Source organism: Moschus berezovskii, chromosome 28 (assembly GCF_049115385.1).
Source record: "Moschus berezovskii isolate FMDL1 chromosome 28, NW_MosBer_1.0, whole genome shotgun sequence".
In the NCBI taxonomy this organism is placed as follows: Eukaryota; Metazoa; Chordata; class Mammalia; order Artiodactyla; family Moschidae; genus Moschus; species Moschus berezovskii.
Window position 1 is genome coordinate 17,519,169 of NC_142487.1, and position 23,596 is coordinate 17,542,764.

The 23,596-nt window shown below is 39.1% G+C and overlaps 1 protein-coding gene across 4 annotated transcripts in view; it reads right to left on the reverse strand.

Moving 5' to 3' along the window:
- Positions 1-23,596, reverse strand: part of DYM (dymeclin) — a 391,190-nt gene that overhangs the window by 245,736 nt on the left and 121,858 nt on the right. For 3 of the 4 annotated variants that reach the window (XM_088833353.1, XM_055417337.2, XM_055417338.2), the window contains one exon: positions 2,715-2,897. The exons of the other annotated variant lie outside the window; for it this stretch is intronic. In XM_088833353.1, coding sequence (XP_088689479.1) covers positions 2,715-2,897 — 183 coding nt within the window. The remainder of the gene's footprint in view (positions 1-2,714; positions 2,898-23,596) is intronic. 4 annotated transcript variants of the gene reach the window in all.

Genomic DNA, 23,596 nt, shown 5'->3' on the forward strand with positions numbered 1-23,596 from the left:
ACTTAATTCTTATAAAACCTTATGAGCCAGAATTATAACCCCTGATTCATTAATAAGGAATCTAATACTTAAAATCTGGGATATGACTCCTTTAGGGTCAGTCTAACCCTAAAGCCAATGTTCTGAATCACTATACCACAGTCTCTCCAAAGATGATTCTCAAAGGTTCAATCCTGAACAGTACCCTTTGGCCAGCGCAGCAAAAGTAACAACAGCAGGTATCATATACTGAACACCAGATATGCTGCCAAGTCTGAGCTAATTACTTTAAAACCTTACCTTGTGCAGTACTTACACAAGTCCGATTAGGTGAAACTATCTTCATTTTACTGAAAAAGCCATTGAGACTTACTAAGATAAGGCCTGATATTGGCCTGATAATGAGACATGGCCTGATAAGGTTCATGGTGAAAGGCTTGATAGCTCTGAAGTAAGAGGGGTGTGACAGGAACTCAGATCACCTTGCCTCTAAAGCTTCCTTTTTTAACCCTAAAGTCACACTGTCACTAAGAAGAGTATAGAAATGAGAATACAAAATACTATTAGATACAAGGGTTTTCATTTCTTTTCTTTTTGGTTGTGCTGCATGGCATATGGGATCTTAGTTTCCCAACCAGGGATCAAACCTGCGCCCTCTGCATTGGAAGTGCAGAGTCTTAACCACTGAATAGCCAGGGAAGTGTGAGTTTTCATTACTTACCTATTAAACTGTTAGAGACTCGTGCGCGCACGTGTGTGTGTGTGTCTGCTCCGTCATATCCAACTCTTTGCAACCCTAAGGACTGTAGCCCACCATGCTCCTCTGTCCATGAGATTTTTCAAGCTAGAATACTGGAGTGGGTTACTATTTCCTACTCCACAGGATCTTCCCAAATCAGGGATCGAACCTGCAACTCTTGCATCTCCTACATTAGCAGGTGGATTCTTTACCACTGTGCCACCAGGGAAGCCCTAGAGACACATATCCCCCTGCAAATAATAATGCCAGACTTGACAAAGGCACAAAAACTGGCACATTCATCCACTGTCTAGAAGAAATATTCTAGCACTGCCCTGAAAAGGAACAAAGCATAGAACACCAGAAGCCTTGTTAAGTGTTCCCATCCAAAACTGTGCTTCTAACCCATCTTAATTACACTAGTGTTGGATGTATTTTGAAAACCTAGCTACCATATTAATCTTGCTTTAGGAGTGTAACCTTTTGATAAGTGATTACTATTTCAATATGGAAATATTTGCACATGCTCTACTTCAGGGTTTGGCAAATCACAGCCCACAGACAGCCCACCACCTGCTTTGGAAATAAAGTTTTACTGGCACCCAGCCTTGCTCATTTGCTTATGTATTACCTGTGCTGCTTTTTTGTGCTTCCCTAGTAGCTCAGCTGGAGAAGGCAATGGCACCCCACTCCAGTACTCTTGCCTAGAAAATCCCACGGAAAGAGGAGCCTGGTAGGCTGCAGTCCATGGGGTCGCTAAGAGTCGGACACGACCGAGCGACTTCACTTTCACTTTTATGCATTGGAGAAGGAAATGGCAACCCACTCCAGTGTTCTTGCCTGGAGAATCCCAGGGACAGGGGAGCCTGGTGGGTTGCCGTCTATGGGGTCATACAGAGTTGGACACGAGTGAAGCAATTTAGCAGCAGCAGTAGCTCAGCTGGTAAAGAATCCACCTGCAGTACAGAAGACCCTGGTTTATTTAATTCCTGGGTTGGGAAGATCACCGGAGAAGAGATAGGCTAACCACTCCAGTATTGTTGGGCTTCCCTGGTGGCTGAGCTGGTAAAGAATCCACCTGCAATGAAGAAGACCTGGGTTTGATCCCTGGGTTGGGAAGATCCCCTGGAGAAGGGAAAGGCTACCCACTCTAGTATTCTGGCCTGGAGATTTCCATGGACTCTTTAGTCCATGATGTTGCAAAGAGCTGGACACAACTAAGAGACTTTCGCTTTCTTTCTGTGCTGCTTTTATACTACAAGGGCAGTTAAGAGGTGGGGTGACAGAGATCAGAATGCCCTGCAAAGTCATCTGCCCTTTGCAGGAAAAGTTCACTAAGCTCTGTAATTATTTGTAGTTCTATGAAACTCTAACTGGAACACAGACTTTAAATAAAAAATTTCAAACAACGTATCATTTCCTGGTTAATTCCTTCACCTAATAGGTAGGACTATGTGCTAAGTCACTTCAGCCGTCTCCAACTCTCTGCAATCCTATGAACTGTAGCCTGCCAGGCTCCTCTGTCTATGGGATTCTACAGGCAAGAATACTGGAGTGGGTTGCCATGCCCTCCTCCTGAGGATCTTCCCGATAACCTGAATCTCCGGCATCTATTGCATTGCAGGCAGATTCTTTACCACTAGTGCCACCAGGGAAGCCCCAATAGGTAGGAAATGTGGATCCAAATTAAGCCCATGCTGGCTTGGTTATTTTGGAAAGAAGTGTAAATATAAATAGATATAAAGAACCGTAGTTATCATCTGAAACTTACTTGACCTTCCTGAGAATACGGACATAAAATTTAAGTTTTTCTCATCTTAAACCAATATGAAAACGCACAAATTGAAAATACACAATATGAAATACACCAATATGAAAATACACAAAATACACAAATACACATCCCCACTGCTGAAAAACAGTAAACAATTCGGGGTAAGGAATATCCTCTTTCCTCATTAGAAAAGAATATTCAGAGTAAAAAACTACCACAAACCTTGTGTGTTCTTAAAAGACATGATGGCCTGTCTGTAGGGGTTTGGCGCATCTGCAGCGTCTGTCAGGTTGGCCAGCACCAGCAGAAGCAGAAGACTCTGGTTGGCCAGAGGGGAAGAAAGTTCTGAGGCAGCAGCCACTTTGCTGCCCACGCCGCCCAGTGTGAAGACAGTCCAGAGTCCAGCTTGAGAAGAAAACACACAACTGAAATGTGCTGGGACTAGCAAGATGAATCTGTTTCTGTACAACATTGTATACTTTCTCATATTCTAAAGTTTTAAGTAATATTGTTTTCTGATTATGAAAGTAAAACAGGTCCATCATTTGGAAATTCTCATATTGCCCATGGACATAAGACTTCTAAAGACTACCGTTTCCTGTTCCCATAATTCCACTTACACTTTCCAAACATAATCAGGAGATTAAGTTTCTTATATACCTTTCTCAATTTTTCTTTATATAAGCAATTATAAGAAAATTTCATGTACAACTTTATACCAATATTTTTTAAAACCTAAGCAAAATATGCATATCTAGGAAAATACAAAATACCAAAATTAGCAAAGACGATGCTAATTTTGATAGCATCGTTTGAATGGAAAGATAACTTTCAGTTCAGTTCAATCGCTCAGTCGTGTCCGACTCTTTGCGACCCCATGAATCACAGCATGCCAGGCTTCCCTGTCCATCACCAACTCCCGGAGTTCACTCAAACTCATGTCCATCGAGTCGGTGATGCCATCCAGCCATCTCATTCTTTGTCGTCCCCTTCTCCTCCTGCCCCCAATCCCTCCCAGCATCAGAGTCTTTTCCAGTGAGTCAGCTCTTCACACGAGGTGGCCAAAGTATTGGAGCTTCAGCTTCAGCATCAGTCCTTCCAGTGAACACCCAGGACTGATCCCCATTAGAATGGACTGGTTTAGAAGAGTGTAAACCAGAGTCAAAGAGCCAACCTTTAAAAACAAACCAAGTCCGAATTTTTATTTTACAAATAAGTCTACCAAACCCCGTTTTATATATATAGCTATATACTCATTTGACAAGGCCAGAAAAATCTCTGTGACACTGAAACTGGATTAAAAAATGCATTTAATACATAAAAAAAAACAACAACTTAGGAATAAACCTAACCTAATCAAGAGGTAAAAGACTTTTTTGTTGGAGGTTCCTCAGAAAACTAAAAATAGAATTAGCGCATGATCAAGCAATCCCACTCCTCTACATATATCCAGTTGTTTTTGTTTAGTCATTAATTCATGTCCAACTTTTTGCGACCCCATGGACTGCAGCACGCCAGGCTCCTCTATCCATGGGATTTTGCAGACAAGAATACTGGAGTGGGTTACCATTTCCTTCTCCTGGGAATCTTCCCAACCCAGGGAGCAAACCTGAATCTCCTGCACTGTCAAGCAGATTTTTTGCCTCTGAGCCTCCAGGGAAAGATATATGCACCCCTCTGTTCACAGTGGCACTATTCGTAATAGCCAAGACATGGAAATAACTTAAATGTCCATCCACAGATAAACAGATAAAGAAGATATGGTACAGACATAAAATGGAATACTATTCAGTCACAAACAAGAATGAACTAATGCTATCTGAAACAACATGGATGCAACTAGATATTATCATACTAAGTGAAATAAGTCAGAAAGAAAAAGACTATCACTTATATGCGGAATCTAAAATATGACACAAATGAGTCTATCTATGAAACGGAAACAGAGTTACAGACATAGAGAAGAAACCAGTGGTTGCCAAGTGGGGATGGGTGAGGGAAGAATGGAGTGGGAGGTTGGGGTTAGTAGATATAAGCTTTTACATATAGAAAGAATAAACAACATGGTCCTACTGTATAGTACAGAGAACCATATTCAACATCCCATGATAAACCAAATGGAAAAAAATATTTTTAAAAAATAATGTGGGTGTGTGGATGTGTGTGTGTGTGTATATATATATATACACACACACACACACAATCAAAAACAAACTAAAAAAAAAAGTGATCACTACACACAAACTTACATTTATTCAAAACAATATTCACAATATAGTTAGGAAATTTGAGGCATTTAATAAGAAAAGAAAAATTATATAAGAAAGTACAACCAGTAGCCAAGTATTGTTTGATTTGGAACTGATTTGCTGTTTATCTTGACATTTTTAAAAATTTCCAGTCACTTCCTTCCACTCAGAGTATGCTCTATAACTGCCTACCCCTATATCCACCACTGTGTGTTCCAGGATTGCAAGCAAAGAAAAACACAACTAGAAAGTTCAATAGGCAATAAAAATAAGCACAAAATGCTCTCCAAGGTAAAATATAAGTGTTTTTTTTTTTTTTGGATTCTCTTCACAGATGCACATCTTCATTACTAGGAGAAATTAGAGTCGACTAGCCCTAGACAAATTTAACAAACAAAATTCTGATTCTCTTTTAATAAAACTTCAAGTTTCCTTTTTTTTTTTTCTTTTTTACCCCCTTCAAGTTTTTCCAAGAGGGCTGCAAAGAGGCTTATAATGTCAGACAAGTGAATATTTTATTGAGAAGCTCTCCCACCCCACCCCAACCCGACACACAGCCCTCCTTCCTTATTCTGGTAAATATCACTGCCATGTGGCTTTTCCTTCCTTATAGGGAAAAGCAAGGCACCCTGCCATTGCCTACATTGTAGTTTAAACTGGCCCATAATATTGGACTAAAATTCTTCCAAAAGTTCATTTCTTTTTGCTGATCCAAGCCTCTGATCTCTGACCCAAGAATCTTAGTGGAATTGCATTTTCCTGCTGGCAAAAAAAAGTTTCTCTCCACCAGAAAAATAAGGGAAAGTTACAGTATATTTCCTTCTGTTCTAAAAACCAAATTAAGAATGATCTCCAAAGTTCTTTAATTGTATCCATCAGGTCTCCAAATAAATGCTTAAAATTCATCTAAGAGAGTACCTAAATTAACTAAAAGAAAAAACTGAGTGTTGATGATTCAACCTTTTAAAAGTAGTGACTCAAGATTATTTATCCTTAAGGATAAAAATGTGAGAAAAATATAAAGTGTGACAAACTGAAACATCAGTAAAATAATAATCAAAGAAAAAACAACTCATTTTAATAAATTTTGAACTCAAAACTATTAAGACAATGGAATTAAGGTAAATTACTACTTTCTTCACATTACTAAACATGCCACTTGCCACACTACAACTGTTTTCTTATATCTAACATCTATATTATAAAACACTAATTATTCAAGCAAAACTATACCAAAACCACATAACATACTATACTGTCTTCCATAGCTATAAAAATCTGATAAAAGGATCATATTCATATATTTTGAGCTGTAATCCTGTAACAAAACAGATATCATAAAGAAATTAAGGAAAAAGCAGGTCAGATAAATATTTATGAAAATTCTGCCAGAGACATTTCAATCAACACAGAAAAAAGGGTAATCGGTCAATGAATAGGCAGCGAGTACCTAATTACGGTTAGGCCCTATGCCAGGTATAAAAAATACAAACAAGAAAAAAATCATACTTTGAGGAGTTTAGAGAAAGGGGAAGCAAATATTCATATCAATTTTAATTGCCATAATGATCCAACAAATATACCTCTTAAGGCATCTATACTTTTCCTCGATAAGTGTAGTAAAATAAGGGAAGACAGTTTTGCCAAGGAAGTCATTGAACATGCATTCCAGGGCAGAAATTAGGGCAGAGTAACTACCTGATCCCAGTATCATGCTTTCTTTCCTTTTATTAATAAAATGCCCTGACGTTTAGCTGGGTAGAACTACATTTTCCAATTTTTCTTACAGAAAACTATGGCCACATAACTTAATTGCAGCCAGCAGGATGTGAGTAGGAACACCACATGCAAGTTTTAGATTATATCCTTAAAAATAACTTATTTTCTCTTCCAATCCTCACGCTTCACATGTGCGAGAACTCAGGTAGAGGGGTGGGCAGGCAGATTCGGCTTTGTGCATGAGGATACGACCAAGGGACTGGCAAAACAAGAAAGAATTTTGTTCTCTAGATGGCCTCAGGAAGCAAACATGCCTATACCCCTAGACTAGCTTAGACTTTCACGTGAGAGAAATGTAAATCTATTTTTTTTAAGCCACTGGTATCTGATCTCTATTAAAAGCCAAACCAGTAACCTAACACAATTACGTGTTGCTGTTGTTGTTTAGTGCTGTCAAGTCCAATTCATTGCAATTCTATGAACTCAGCACCCCAGGCTTCCCTGTCCATCACCATATCCCAAAGTTTGTTCAAACTCATGTCCATTGAGTCGGTGACGCCATCCAATAATCTCATCCTTTGTTGCCCCCTTTTCCTCTTGCCCTCAATCATTCCCAGCATCCAAATCTTTTCCAATGAGTCAGCTCTTTGCGTCAAGTGGCCAAAGTATTGGAGCTACACAGCTCCAGTCCTTTCAGTAGATATTCAGGGTTGATTTCCTTTAGGATGGACTGGTTTGATCTCCTTGCAGTCCAAGGGACTCTCAAGAGTCTTCTCCAACACCACAGTTCAAAAGCATCAATTCTTCGGTACTCAGCTTTCTTTACAGTCCAACTCTCACAACCATACATGACTACCTGAAAAACCATAGCTTTGACTACACAGACCTTTGTCCACAAAATGATGTCTCTGCTTTTTAATATGCTGTCTAGGTTTATCATACCTTTCCTTCCAAGGAGCAAGCATCCTTTAATTTTGGGGCTGCAGTCACCATACACAGTGATTTTGGAGCCCAAGAAAATAAAATCTGTCACTGTTGCCATGTTTTCTCCATCAAGTCTAGCCATAAAGTGATGGGACCAGATGCCATGATTTTAGTTTTTTGAATGTTGAATTTTAAGCGAGGTTTCTCCCTTTCCTCTTTCGTCCTCATCAAAAGGCTAAGGTCCTCTTAGTTTTCTGCCTTTAGAGTGGTGTCATCTGCATATCTGAAGTTGTTCATAATTTCTCCTGGCAATCATGATCCCAGCTTGTGATTCACCTAGCCCGGCATTTCAAATGATGTACTCTGCATAGAAGTTAAATAAGCTTGGTGACAATATACAGCCTTGACTTACTCCTTTCCCAATTTTGAAGCAGTCCGTTGTTCCATGTCTGGTTCTAACTGTTGCTTCTTGTCCTGCATACAGGTTTATGTATGTCAAGGCTGTATACTGTCACCCTGCTTATTTAACTTCTTTGCAGAGTATATATCTCTAAGAGTTCTCCCTGTCCTTCGCTATCTCCCAGAGTTTGCTCAAATTCACGTCTACTGAGTCAGTGATGCTATCTAACCATCTCATCTTCTGCTGCCCTCTTCTCCTTTTGCTTTCAATCTTTCCCAGCATCAGTCTTTTCCAATGAGCCGGCTCTTCACATCAGTTTCACTATAATGGCAGAAAGCAAAGAGGAACTAAAAAGCTTCTTGATGAGGGTGAAAGAGGAGAGTTAAATAGCAGACTAGATACTCAACATTCAAAAAACTAAGATCATGGCATCTGGTCCCATCACTTCATGGCAAACAGAAGGGGGAAAAGTGGAAACAGAGACAGATTTCATTTTGTTTGCTCCAAAATCATTGCGGACTGTGACTGCAGCCATGAAATTAAAAGAAGCTTGCTCCCTGGAAGGAAAGCTATGAGAAACCTAGATAGCATATAAAAAGCAAAGATATCACTTTGCTCACATAAGTCTATAGAGTCAAAGCTATGGTTTTTCCACTAGTCATGTATGGATGTAAGAGTTGGACCACAAAGGTTGAGTGCAGAAGAACCAATGCTTTCAAATTGTGATGCTGGAGAAAACTCTTCCGAGTCCCTTGGACTGTAAGGAGATCAATCCAGTCAATCCTAAAGGAAATCAACCCTGATTATTCATAGGAAAGACTGAAGCTGAAGCTCCAATACCTTGGCCACCTGAGGCAAAGAGACAACTCACTGGAAAAGATCCTGATGCTGGGAAAAGGAGAAGGGGATAGCATAGGATGAGATGGTTGGATAGCATCACTGACTCAGCAGTCATGAATCTGAGCAAACTCCAGGAGATAGTGAAGGACAGAGGAGCCTGGCATGCTCACATGACTTAGCAACTGAACATCACTGAACAATGTTACTTACGCACAAATCTTCCTGTGGTCTCCTTGATGGAAAAGAGCTACATCTTTTTCATGTTTTATATTCCTTACAGGGCTTCAACTTATAAACTTAATTTGCTCCTTTACTTCAACTTTACTTTCTTTAGTATTTCAGTTACTTACCAAAGGTTATTTTTACAGTGTATAAGACAGAACTTATATTTTAAAAGTATATAAACTACAGGGGTTTTATATTTGGTATTTAAAGGGAAAGCATGCTATTTTTAAATGTCTAAATATAGGTCTCAAAAATTGGCTTTAGTCCTACATTTCAAATTATAATACTTTAACTGTGAGTAGGATACTAGGAAACAGGTATTTTCAGACACCAGAGGCAGGACTGTAAATGGGCCCCATTTTTAGGAAGGGAAATCAAGTAATGTGCATCACAAGCATTAGCAGTGTGCAGATTATTCAGTCTAACAAGTCCAACTCTACAGTTTATTCGAAAGAATGAATACAGGGACTCCCTTGGAGGTCCACTGGTTAAGAATCCGCCGTCCAATGAGTGGGACAAGGCTTCTATCCCTGGCTGCGGAACTAAGATCCCACACGCTGCGGAGCCACTAAGCCCGCACACCGCAATTCCAGAGCCTGAGTGCTCTAGAGTGCATGCGCTGCAGCAAGCAAAGCCCACGCCATAACTAGAGAAAGCCTGTGTGCCACAACGAAGACTGAACACAGCCAAAAAAAAATGAATGAATACAAAGATCAAATTAGAGAACCAGCCATCTTAAAGCTCAGTGAAAACATATATACTTAAACATTAAATAAGAAGGAACTGGCTGAACTAACTGTGACATATTCATCAGCACAAGAGAAAACCAAGCCTGTGGTTAGAAAGTCAGGCATATCACCCAGAATGTCAACAAAATTAACATTTTTCCAGTGGACTGTTACCTAGTTTTTAGTATCTAAAGTTCCTAGAACATGTCACTCAGCATAATCCTTTTCAACTAGTGTTTATAAAATAGTCTTTTATATTTATACCTGCAAAACTCAAAACATTAAAAAGTATATATAATGTATTGGGGGAGGGAATCAAATTTCATTACAAAGGTAATTGATAAGACAGAATCACTGAAATTTTGAAACTGAACTGAGTGTTAAAAAAAAAAAGACGAATGTCTCAGATGTTATTGATAACTAACAGGGCATCTCAGTGTCATGCCCTGTGAGAGACATTCTCCACCACTGGGCACATATACTAAATGTGTTTTCTAAGACCATTCACAACGAGCCCTTGACTTTGCTAAGTGTTATACAGTAAGAGGCAAAAGTTGAAAAGGTTTTAAACAAGAAAGAGGAAAAAATGACTAAACAGAAAAGAAAAAATTATTTAAATCATTACTTTGATCAGGAAGCCATGTTTTAAGCATTTTATATAAAAACACACTAGTTTGTTAAACACTGGAATTACTGTGCTTTTAAAAACGGTTGAATATTTTGAGTTATTATATACACAATTTTTAAAATTTAAAATAATGGTAGATACGTTCCAGATCAGTATTTTTAGCAGAATATCTGATTTTCATGAATGGATTACTGATATTAAGTGGTAGATACCTGCAATGCTTAACTATTTTGGAGAGCCAGTTGTTATGGTTTGACTACAAAGGAATCCAAGGAGACTTCTTAAGATGATGGAAATGCTCAATATCTTATGGTTATGGTGGTTAGTACATGACTATGTATTCGTTAAACTAATAGAAGGTAAATTTTACTGTATATAAATTATATCTCAATAAACACAACTCCATTCTTTCCTTCTCCAAAAACATGTTGGGCATGGATATGGAACAAGGTGAACTCTCATATACTCTAGTGAGAGTGTAATAGGTGAAAACAATTTGGAAAACTGTTTAATTATGCCCACTATACGTGAAGAATGCACAGCTAGGACCCAGCAATTTGCCTAATGATTATACTCAATAAAATGCTTACATATGTGCAAGGACATGTACAAAGATGTACATAGCATTATTTTAACAGGCAAAAGTTGGAAATAATCAAATACTTATTACAGTGTGAAGGAGAAATACAATATGAGATAGTCTTAAGATGGACTAATAGAAAAATGATCAAACTACACCTCATGAAAAAACATAAATGAATTTTACAAATCAAAGAAGACAGAAAAGAATACATATGATAATCACAGCATATGATTCCATCAATATAAAGTTCAAAATTAATCTATGGTGCTACAAGTCACAGCAGTGGTTTCCCCTGCAGCTGGGAGAGAAGAGCTATTAGGAGAGTGCATGAAAGGAGCTTCCGGGGTGCTGGGAATACTGGTCCTGACTGGTAATTACATGTATGTTCATTCATTTTTGATAATGAACTGAACTATACACTAATTGTACATTTTTCTATATGTTAAATTAAAACGCATACCACTAAAAAAACAGAGTAGGCATTCCCTTTTGTAAGATGATGATAAGTATATACCATAATGCTTAGAGTGGTTACTTCTGATTACTGGTACTAAATGCAATTTGCTTTTCTGATTAGAATGTTTTAATTTCTAAAATACTGTAGTAAAAGAAACCATAAAATTTGAAAAATTTTACATCATATCTTTAGAACAGTATCTCTTCAAAGAACTATACTAAAACATTAGTTTATTGATGAAAACATACCCTATTTATTAAAGGGCCCACCCAGTCCTCAAGTATCTCTCTTTCTATGTAATCAGCCTGTATTAAGGAAACTTTCATTAGCAATTTTTTTTTCATTTTAAAATGAATATAAAACAGCAACATACACAATCTTGAACCACAGCCAATCATACTAGAGTGCCAGGAAAGGGGAAAGGGTGGTGAGAAGGTCACTAATATTTTCACTTTTTTACATATGTTCACATTTAAAGCACTCTTAAAATATCTGGTGACTGTTAGTTCCTAAAACAGTTCTGAGTCAAATTCAATTTTCCTAACACAAAACAACATGATATTACTACCCCCAGCCTGTCTCCCAAAAGGAATGCTTTGACCATCTCAGAAAAGAAAAAAAAACACACCATAAAAGAACAGAGGAAAATGTTTCAGAAACTCATAGCACACTAAAACATTTTATCCACCTTTGTAGTTTGAAATCTGTCAGAATCTCGGATTTGTAATCCAGCATAATATAAGCCATATGAAATTTTAAAAGTCTTACTCTCTTAAGAGTAGAAAATAGAACTATTAAAGAAAAACCGAAAAAAAAAAAACCTGCTGAAATAATTCAGTATTTATGAAATAACATCTGTTTTCAAAAAGGAAAAACAATGAAACGTAATAGAAATCATTTGTCTAAGTAAAACTCGAGAATCACACCTCTAAATAAACATTTATGAGAACCTAAGATGAGCCAGGTGGAATACTAAAGTGTAGAGTATGAAAGGAAACAAAATGAATAAGAAATCTAGTGTCCTCTGAGATAAATCCTATCTCATGTTCCCATGCAAATAACTATGATCCAATAAGAAATGGGCATTGTGCCTGTGTGCTCGGAGAACAGGCAGCCCTTCCTTGAACAGGCCCGTATCTGGTTCCCCAGTAACTTCATTCCATCTGTCCCAGGGTTGGCCCTGAAAGCAGAGTTTCTCCATACTGATGAAGTGAGAGATGGTTAAGATTTTTAACTTTTTAAAAATCTTCAGAGTTATGTATATTAGAAATATATAAACGAGGATATCAATCACACAATTTTCAAGGACTTTACCATTTAATATAAGGATAGAGTAAATAATGTGCTTAAATTTTTGAAAAAGTGAAGTAAGTAAATTGGAATTCAACCTGCGCTCAGATAAGACAAAGTCATGGTGGTTGCAAGGATGTGGGTGAAGCTGGGGGAAATATTCCTATAGGAAAACAGGACAAGCCCTCGTATCACAGCTCTAAACATCCGGCAGTGTATAGTTTCACAGGAGTTCCCCTCTTTCAACCAAAAAAGCCCTGTTCCCAAAATATTTTTCCATGATACATGGTCTTTAACCCCTCAACACCCTGGCCACCCTTCCATCTACTGGCAATGAGGCATCCCCAACAAAACATAATGTGTGTTAGTGATGGAAGAGATACGGTAAATACCTTTCAACCAAATACAACCATTTACTCCTCCTTCAGCTCAATGTACTATATCCAACAGTACTGTTTGTCACCCACGTAAAAATTATAGGTCCTTGCTGCTGCTACTGCTAAGTCACTTCAGTCGTGTCCGACTCTGTGTGACCCCATAGACGGAAGCCCACCAGGCTCCCCCGTCCCTGGGATTCTCCAGGCAAGAACACTGGAGTGGGTTGCCATTTCCTTCTCCAATAGGTCCTTATCAGGGCTATAAATTTCATTGTTAATTACAAACGTCTTCTGTCTCTTATAGACGGCTGTACTACCGCATACCCTTGGCTGGCATGACTGTCTTCCCTGCCAACTGGGGGATGCTTGAGATGAGTGTCTCTCTTCTATACTGTGGTTTGATTTCTCTGTACCTTGAAATTTCTTTGTACCTTGTAGTTTGTTATATTACATCAAATAGGAAAATGAGTAATTGTTAATTTTGTGTTTTTGTAGACTGAATTTACCTTAAATGTAAAAACATTTGTATGAAATTATTTTCTCCAAATAAAAATCAAGATTGAAGTGTGAATTATGCAAGAGATTTTGTCAAAAACTATATTAATGAGTTTACTAACTTAAATAGTATCAATAACCAAAAAGAATCAATTTGGAATCCATAAATAAATTTCTAATAGTAAAATCCTCCAGGAGTTGGTGATGGACAGGGGAACCTGGCGTGCTGCAGTCTATGGGGTCGCAAAGAGTAGGACACAACTGAGTGATTGAACTGAACTGAACTGAATAGTAAAATCTTAGAATGAGTGCCTACATTAGCATCCAACTTCTACTTGTGAAGGAGTAAATATAAATCAAAAGACCATAACAAAGTATGTAGAACAGATTTATTCCCACCTCAGTAACAATCATTTTTTCCATATAGTTCTCCAGCTGTTACTTCTCTGGGCATTAAATCTGAGAGTCTGTGAGTAACTATTACTCTTTGGTTGAAAGTGACATTCAAGGAAAGATGAGAAGTACTTCTTCCAAAATTTTGACCATTTTAAAATGAATTTTTAAATGCTTCAAAGGCAGCAACAGCTGCCTTTAAAGCTTAGAAGGGACTAGGAAACTAGAATCTATGAAATGAGAGGACTTTCATAAATAGCTGAAAAACAGAAAACCAAATGAATAAACCCAAAAAGTTCCCAAGACCTAAATGATCCCCAAATGAAAGCTGGAGGTTCAGTTCAGTTCAGTTCAGCTCAGTCGTGTCCGACTCTCCGCGACCCCATGAATCACAGCATGCCAGGCCTCCCTGTCCATCATCAACTCCCGGAGTTCACTCAAACTCATGTCCACAGAGTCGGTGATGCCATCCAGCCATCTCATTCTCCGTCGTCCCCTTCTCCTGCCGCCCCCAACCTTTCCCAGCATCAAAGTCTTTTCCAGTGAGTCAACTCGTCACATGAGGTGGCCAAAGTATTGCAGTTTCAGCTTTAGCATCAGTCCCTCCAATGAACACCCAGGATTGATCTCCTTTAGAATGGACTGGTTGGATCTCCTTGCAGTCCAAGGGACTCTCAAGTCTTCTCCAACACCACAGTTCAAAAGCATCGATTCTTCGGCGATCAGCTTTCTTCACAGTCCAACTCTCACATCCATACATGACCACGGGAAAAACCATTGCCTTGACTAGATGGACCTTGGTTGGCAAAGTAATGTCTCTGCTTTTTAATATACTATCAAGGTTGGTCATAACTTTCCTTCCAAGGAGCAAGCGTCTTTTAATTTCATGGCTGCAATCAGCATCTGCAGTGATTTTGGAGCCCCCAAAAATAAAGTCTGACACTGTTTCCACTGTTTCCCCATCTATTTCCCATGAAGTGATGGGACCAGATGCCATGATCTTTGTTTTCTGAATGTTGAGCTTCAAGCCAACCTTTTCACTCTCCTCTTTCACTTTCATCAAGAGGCTTTTGAGTTCCTCTTCACTTTCTGCCATGAGGGTGGTGTCATCTGCATATCTGAGGTTACTGATATTTCTCCCAGCAATCTTGATTCCAGCTTGTGCTTCTTCCAGCCCAGCGTTCCTCATGATGTACTCTGCATATAAGTTAAATAAGCAAGGTGACAATATACAACCTTGACATACACCTTTTCCTATTTGAACCAGTCAAGCTGGAGGTAGCAAATACAAATAAGAGTGAACACTATAGATCATATGGTCTGAAGGTACTCATGAGACTGAAGAAATATCCCTAGAACATTCAATACAATCCAGTTAGCAGTCCATAAACACATACTAACATGAGTAGTCTCCAGGGTGGGTAAGGAGAGAAAATATCAGAACTTCGTGTTTCATCTAAGAAATATGAAGACACTAAGCCTTGGTACACATTACCGAGACTGGTGTGATGCTCACACATTGCCAGTCACTCGTCATTTCACTGGTCCAGGTACCCTGAGTGGGGTTTCTGCAGCATAAGGAGACTTACTGAGATCTACTGTGCTTGATTATATGTCTAGTTTAACTAAACTGACTCGCATAAAAATCTGTTTTAAAAATAATGGAACCATGGAGTTCTCTGGTGGTCCAGTGGTTAGGACTCAGCAGTTTCACTGCCCAGGGAACTAAGATTCCACAAACCTCGCTGCATGGCAAAAAAAAAAAAAAAAAAATTTTTTAAATGCAATTCTAAAACTGTTTTAGACTTTCCCATAGCTCTCTCCCCATCACCTCCAGAACTCACATATTTTATCAGAAAAAATCTTCAATATTTTCAAGCTCAACCTCTTTGCCCCGATCTAACAGAAACCTGGGTGTCCCCCAAGGACAGCGCTTTCTCTGGAGCCTTTTTAAGTGGTGATGTGCTTTTCTCTCGCCACAACCTGTGTACCACAGAGAAGCACTACAGCTTCCAAACCATTTCCCCTGACATCCCAGGTGTCCTAAAACATCCCATCAGACTATACAACCCATCAACAATTCTTCCTACAGTCATCTATAGACAGCGTCGTCACTACTGCTTTTTTCCTTAGCTGAGCACCTGGTTCACTGTCTGCCCCTCCACACTGTCCAGTCCTCATTTTAAAATCCCCTCATGGTCCAGGGGCTAAGACTTCACCTCCCAATAGCGGGGGTGTGGGTTTGATTCCTGGTCAGGTAGCTAGGATCCCACATGCCCAGCAGCCAAAAAAAAACCCCACCATAAAACAGAAACAATAGTGTAACAAATTCAAAAAAGACTTTAAAAATGGTCCATAACAAAAAAAATCTTTAAAAAAAAATACCAACATACTCATAGTCAAGCCACCCAAAAATATGGTTGTTAAGGCCTTGATCTGCTTGTTCACTTGCTCTAACCTACCCCAACTACCCATTCCCATGGTCATGCCTTAGGTTACACATTCTCTTTGCTAATGACTGTACTACCACAATTCTAAACTCATATATCCCACTCTGAATGCCACCTCCCAAAGCTCCAGACCATTTCCTCTAATATCCAAATCCAACAGTGTCTGACCTGACTGGCTGTCTCTACCCCTGTGTCTTTGTCCACCACCACCGCCACGCCCTCACTCCTTCCTAACCCAGCTCAGACTCGGGGGACCAGAACTAGGGTCACTCCCTGGCAGACTCCTTCCCAACTCCCTCATGCTCCCGCTTTCCTCCACTGTATCTGCCGAGCAGAACTCCAGCCTTGACTCAATTCAATTCTCCACCAACTCCACGTTCCAAAGCGGCTATACTAAAGAACAATGATATAACCATTCCAACTGCGTTTAAGTTCCTCCCCGTGAATTTCAAGTGGGCCCTCAGCTCTGTCTAGCAATCCTATTACCTTTCTTTGGTGTCCATTTCTTTAACTCTCCTACAGCTCTCGTTTTGTAAACTTCCAACACCAACCCCCAAACTTCATGCTCAACTGACTCTCAATAGAGTCTATCAGAGAACTACCCTGTATTTCCATTTTAAAATCCACAAACACATCTGCGTCAGCATGTACATACTCTGCCTTCACTCCTGTTGTAAAGGACTGAAATACCCCTTTCTCCTATCTTCAGGAATAAGAATTTTTCCATCTCTACTAAAATGTAAGTTCTACAAGTGCAAGCATTTAGTAATATTTATAGAACTGAAATGGATCATTCCTATCACAGTATATAAACATGCTGTGCCATTTTCCCAACCAAAAATAAACAAACAAAAAAACTTCCCTAAAATCCATGTCCCCTTCCAGTCGCTGCCTTGTTTGTCTTCATATTCTGATTCTCATTCTCCCCTCAACCCACCCTAATTAGTTTTCCACCTAAGTGATTCTTGACAAAGTACCAATAAGTTCCATCTTACTAGATTTCAACAGTCAATTCTAAGGCTTCTCCTTAATCAACCTCTCACTTAAATATGCATAAAGTTTACTGCACCTATGTTCTATTTCAAACATTAGAAAACTCCAGTGAAAGGATCTCACAGATGAGACAACTGGAAAGAGAATGAGTGAACTGAAAGATAAATCTGAAGAAATTACTCAGAATTCAGACAGACAAATGAAATTCTAAGACTTTGAAGACATGACAGAAATATCAGAAGTAAAAAGAACAACAGAGGAATTCCCTAGTGGTCCCATGGTTAGTACTCTGGACTTGCACTACGAGGGCCCAAGTTCAATTCCTGGTCAGAGCACTAAGATCCCACAAACCATGCAGTGCAGCCCCCTAAAAAGAATAGCAGAGTCAGAAAAATAACACAACAAAACAGCAGATCACAAAAGCTACCAGAAAGTAGAAATTCAATGCTCTCCATCACTCCCTAATGTCAAAAAACTAGCAGGCTTAAATCCAAGTTTCAGGCTTTTTTACAAGGTATCACACAACTGACAGAAGAGAGAAAGAAAAATCCAGTCAGCTGAGAAACTCCACTAGGCCCAAACCATACACATGTTATTTCTCCAACAGGCAGGCTAAACTTTCTAGAGATAATCCATGATGTGCCAGAAATAAGCAAGGTCAGAAAACAAACATGATATTTTTCCCTGGACCATTAACTTTACACTAAGATTTTTAGAAAGTTAATTAAAGTCACTGGACTGTCATGTAATTCCATCTTAATAGGAATAAAACAAATGTGGATATGGTTACTTAAGTAGAACTTAAATGAACATTAATTTATAAAACACAAAACCTGAACACTGTCAAGTGGTTTCTGGCAAACTCCTGGGTCTTTAAGGTTATTACTCATTTGCCTCAGCTGTTATGGGCTGCCTGAGAAAGCACTGTTAATGGCTCTAACAGTTTTCTCAATAATGCATCAATTACCATGGTTGACAGAATTTAACAACAAAAAAAGATTACTTACATAATTCACTGTTTTGTTGTTTCTTTTATTCTGAACTTAAATGCTGTATTTTGTGAAGAGTGTAACAAAAATGCTGGGGAACTGAGGATAAAACTGGTGCGCAGAGAGGGCGAAGTACTAGGTTCTATCTCATCACATTTTCTGATCTCTGAGAGACTATTCTGATAACTCCCACAAATAATCTGTCCTAGAAAGCTACTTTATTACATTACCTTGTCTCATACACCATACATTGTCAACCAAGTATGTGTCAGGATTAGGGTAAGTTACAGGGAACAGACCTGTATTAATTATGGCCTCAACAGAAGTCCAAAAGTAGGTGCAGCAGAGCTCGCATGCTACTCCATGATATTCCAGAGCTGGTTCCTTTCCTCCTGTTGTTCCACTGTGTACCATATCTCCACTTCTAAAGTCACTCATGATACAATGGGGCTAATCCAGCTCCAGCCACTACGTTTTCATTCAAGTCAACAGGTAAGAGATGGTGACACCCACTTCCTTTAAGAACTCTTATCTGCAAGTTTCCGAAACCACTCTTCCTTACATTGCCTTGGCTGAACTACAGACCACATACATACATGGTTTCAAAGAGGACTGAGAAATATGATCTATTCTTGGCATCCATGTAGTCAGATGAAATGGGAGGAAACCAATCAGCAGTCATCATCATGCCGTATTTGAATATATCCTTTGCAATGTCCCCAAAATATACCCTCCTCCTTAAGATGATGGAGCAACTAATCGGCTGTAGGTACCCTGTCTTCTGAGTCCTTTCTTTACCCTCACTCAGGGAAACTATGCCCAGGTAAACCAGTGAGCTCCATTAGCAACATGAGAACTGACAGAAGTACTGGCACCATGACATCTTCCCTTTGAATACTAGCAACAGGATACCTCAAAACATGTGCTATTAATCATACAGCCAAAAGAAGGAAGTAATTTTAGCTGCTTTACAGCAAAAATTTGCCTGCTCTCCTGATTTGACCAAGTCAGGAAATGAAATTAATAAAAGTAACAGCTTGAATTCAAACTGCACTTTTCTTTATTAGGAATCAAACTTTTCAAGTATATAATAATGTGCTATTTTATTTTCATAACCCTAATGACAAGATAAACTTAATATTATTTGCATATTTAAATGCCTAATTTAATATATAGTTTGTTATATGTATAAATATATACCTATATACAAGGACAGGGACTAGGAAAATAACGAAAAAATGGAAATAACTGACTAATTATAGTGGCAGAATTATAGCTAATCTTATTTTTTTAATTTTCATAACTTACGAGTGCACCTGTGCCATAAGGTTTAAGACTGTGAACACACACATGTTCCTCACATTCACAGAGCACACAGTGTAGGGAAAGACAGCCACATATGACATCTACGAGCTGTGCGACTTGATGAAATTATATAACCTCTGTAAAGTAAGTATCACAGATCTGGACATCTAATATCTGTTTGCTCTCATTTCCACACACTCTCCCCATCTACGATCTGTAATGCAGGGGGCTAGAAACCTGTAAACTCTATTTTCCAAACTTCTCTGCCTGCTGGCTTCAGTTAGAGCAGACAACAGAAGACACTGAGTTGGGGGGAGGAAGGATGAGAAGTCCAAAGCAGTGAAAGTGTGGAGTATTAACCACTGGACCGACAGACAATTCTTGGCAAAACTATTTTTACTTTTAGAAATATTTGTGGAACACTTTATACTTTGGAATAATTACTACTGAAATAAAACCTCCTTTCTTAAAGCTAATATCTGTTCATCTGTGTACACTTTCTACAATAAACTGAGGGTTAGAAACTAACTTCAAAGAGGCATAGGAAATATTAGAATGAGTTTTGAAAAGACAGGTTTAAAATTTTTCAACATTTACCCCTTAATCTGTAGCATCGGAGAAGGCAATGGCAACCCACTCCAGTATTCTTGCCTGGAAAATCCCATGGATGGAGGAGCCTGGTAGGCTGCAGTCCATGGGGTCGCTAAGAGTCGGACACGACTGAGCGTCTTCACTTTCACTTTTCACTTTCATGCATTGGAGAAGGAAATGGCAACCCACTCCAGTGTTCTTGCCTGGAGAATCCCAGGAACGGGGGAGCCTGGTGGGCTGCCGTCTATGGGGGTCGCACAGAGTCGGACATGACTGAAGCGACTTAGCAGCAGCAGCTGTAGCATCAGGAGCCAAGAGAATACATGTCAGACTATGAAAATACATGGTTTATCAACTTGTGACGTGTTTAATTGCAAAATTGGCTCCAATTTGGCTTGCTTTTGCACCACTCGGGCTTCCCTTGTAGCTCAGCTGCTGAAGGATCTGCCTGCAATGCGGGAGACCTGGGTTTGATCCCTGGGTTGGGAAGATTTCCTGGAGAAGGGAAAGGATACCCACTCCAGTATTCTGGCCTAGAGAATTCCATGGACTGTATAGTCCATGGGGTCGCAAAGAGTCAGACATGACTGGGTGACTTTCACTTTGCACCACTCAAATGGCCTGAAAAATGGTACGGCTAACTAGCAAGGTTTTCAACCTGAAGTTACGGTTAAGGATGCTAAGATCCTGCATCTGTGATTCTCTTCCCTTTTTATAATCTAAAAAAGAGGGGGAGAATTTTCTTAATTTTCTAAGCGGAAAGGCTAAAGGAACATGAAACATGTAAAATAAAAATATGTAAGGTGTTTGGAAAACCAGAGAAATTGACACAGGTGGGCTGGGGAAGATGAGGCAGGCAAACGATAGCTAGTATTTATTATCAGCATTTACCATGCCTGGTGGGCTTCCATCTATGGGGTCACACAGAGTCGGATACGACTGAAGTGACTTAGCAGCAGCAGCAGCAGACATATATTCACTACTTGTCATATGTTATTTACATGTAACAAAGCCCACAGGTAAAGATATTCAAGAAAGTGAAAGTGAAGTCACTCAGTCGTGTCCGACTCTTTGTGACCCCGTGGACTGTAGCCTACCAGGCTCCTCCATCCGTGGGACTCTACTTTTGAAAGATTTTTATTTATGTATTTATTTTTGGCTGTGCTGGGTCTTCCCTGCTGCACAGACTTTTCTCTAGTTGTGGCGAGCAGGGGCCTACTCTTTGCTGCGGTGCATGGGCTTCTCACTGTGGTGGCTTCTCTTGTTGCGGAGTATGGGCTCTAGGGTGCGGGGGCTTCAGTAGTTGTGGCTCCTGGGCTCTAGAGCACAGGCTCAGTAGTTGCAGCACGTGGGTTTAGTTGCTCCACGGCATGTGGAATCTTCCCTGATGAGGGATAGAACCTGTGTCTCCTGCATTGGCAGGGAGATTCTTTACCACTGAGCCACCAGGGAAGTCCTAAGTCCCACTTTTAAAACCAGAAAATTTAGGAGTTAAATAAACAAAACCAACAGAAGCCAGAGCCCGGTTTGCAGATCAGACCTATCTGATGCCAAAAGCTATCCGCGATCTGATGGGGATGGCTAGCCGCTGCTCTCCCCCTCCTTTCTTTTGTCTAGCCTCTGTCAAGTATGGGACCTGCATGGCCTTGCAGAATTGATTCTGGAGGCTGCTGGCCAACACAATGAATGGTACCTCCCTCTCTCTCTCCACCACTGCATCCAATTGGATTTAATGAGTCTTCAAGGATCACAGTCTGGCAAAGTACAAGAGAAAAATGAAGAGGCATTTATCATAATCCTGAAAGGAACCATGATTTCATTTTTACAAATGGGAAAAGACTTGGAGAAGATACAAAACTGTCACAAGGTTATAGAGCTAATTAGCTGGCAGTAAGGGTGTGAGTCCAGGTCTGGACAGACCCCCATATTCTTTAAAATCTTAGCCAGAAATTCTGGAAGGATTAGAAGTTAGAAGACAACTTTTTAACAGACAAACTGAAATTTACAACACTAATCCATCATCACAGTGATTCTATTTTTCCCCCAACATTTTATTATAAAGATGGTCAAACATCCAGAAAAGTTGAAAGAATTATATATATACTAAAATTATATATATACTAAAAATCCATATACTAACCATCTAGATTTTACATCAACATTTTGCTTTATTTAAGATGACACTCCTATCCATCCATGCATCCCCATATTCCCCATCAATGTAACTTATTTTATTTATGCATTTCAAAGTAAGGTGCAGAAACATTTTAAGAAGGAAGTCTCTGAATCCTAACTCGAGACTTTATATGATTATTTATTCATGTAAAAATGGTCTCAAAACTATACCAACTATAATTTATGAGGGTTTTTACTACCATTCACAAATTCTCTCAGCAAGTAATCTTGAATAAATCTAGTCTTTTTATTTACTCCAAACATCCACGCTGAAATCAATGTAAATTTTAAAGCAGCTGCTTAATGAAAGTTGCACTCATTGGCTGTGATAGAATTTAACAGTTTTAAAGCAAATCTGCTCTAACTGCTTCATTTTTCAAATAAGATTTACATTCCCCAAAATTAGAATTCTGTAACCTTAGTATTCTTATGTTTAAAGGATCTTTAGTATGTTAAATTCCACAATAAAATAGATTATGTCAGCAGATTCTCAAAAACAGATTAAATCACTGATGTCAAATAAGCGACACTTACAGCAAGTCTTAGAAGTTCATCCCTAAGACTTCATTTGAAATGGAGTTCATTACTCTGATTTCTGCCTGGTGAATGTGAATGAACTGATTCCCAAACTATCTGTGGAATAAAAGAAGCTTCAGTCCTCCCTTCTAATCAGTTAAGAAGAAAATGAGAACAGAAGGCTGGCATACTGATTTTTCAAAGCCATTTCTGGAAACTGGTTTAGGAGTGATTTCCAGCAAATTACAAGGATAAAAGATAACAAGTCAATACTATTATTTTGACATTTTCAATGAATATCATTTAATAAACATTTTTTAAAACTCTAAAATCTGAAATAATACTTTAAAATTTTTACTTATTTACTAATTTATTGGCTGTGCTGGGTCTTCATTGCTGCAAAACAGCTTTTTTTAGTTGTGGCAAGTGGGGGCTACTTTTTGTTTCAGAGTGCAGGCTCAGTAATTGTGGTGCAGGGGCTTAGCTGCCCCACATCATGTGGAATCTTTTCAGACCAAAGATTGAACCCGTGTCCCCTAAACTGGCAGGCAGATTCTTAACCACTGGACCACCAAAGAAGTCCCTAAAACAATACCTTTTTCAGAGAGCAATTAGAAGTAAATAACTTATGACTCTACAACAAAATATGATGTTTGTGTTGCAGATACCAATCTAAATGCTCACTGTAGCCCTGCAAGGAACCATTAGAAGGAAACAGAATCTGAAATTAACTATGCTTTATAAGCCACAAAGTGAGTTCAGTCCTGAAAATAAACA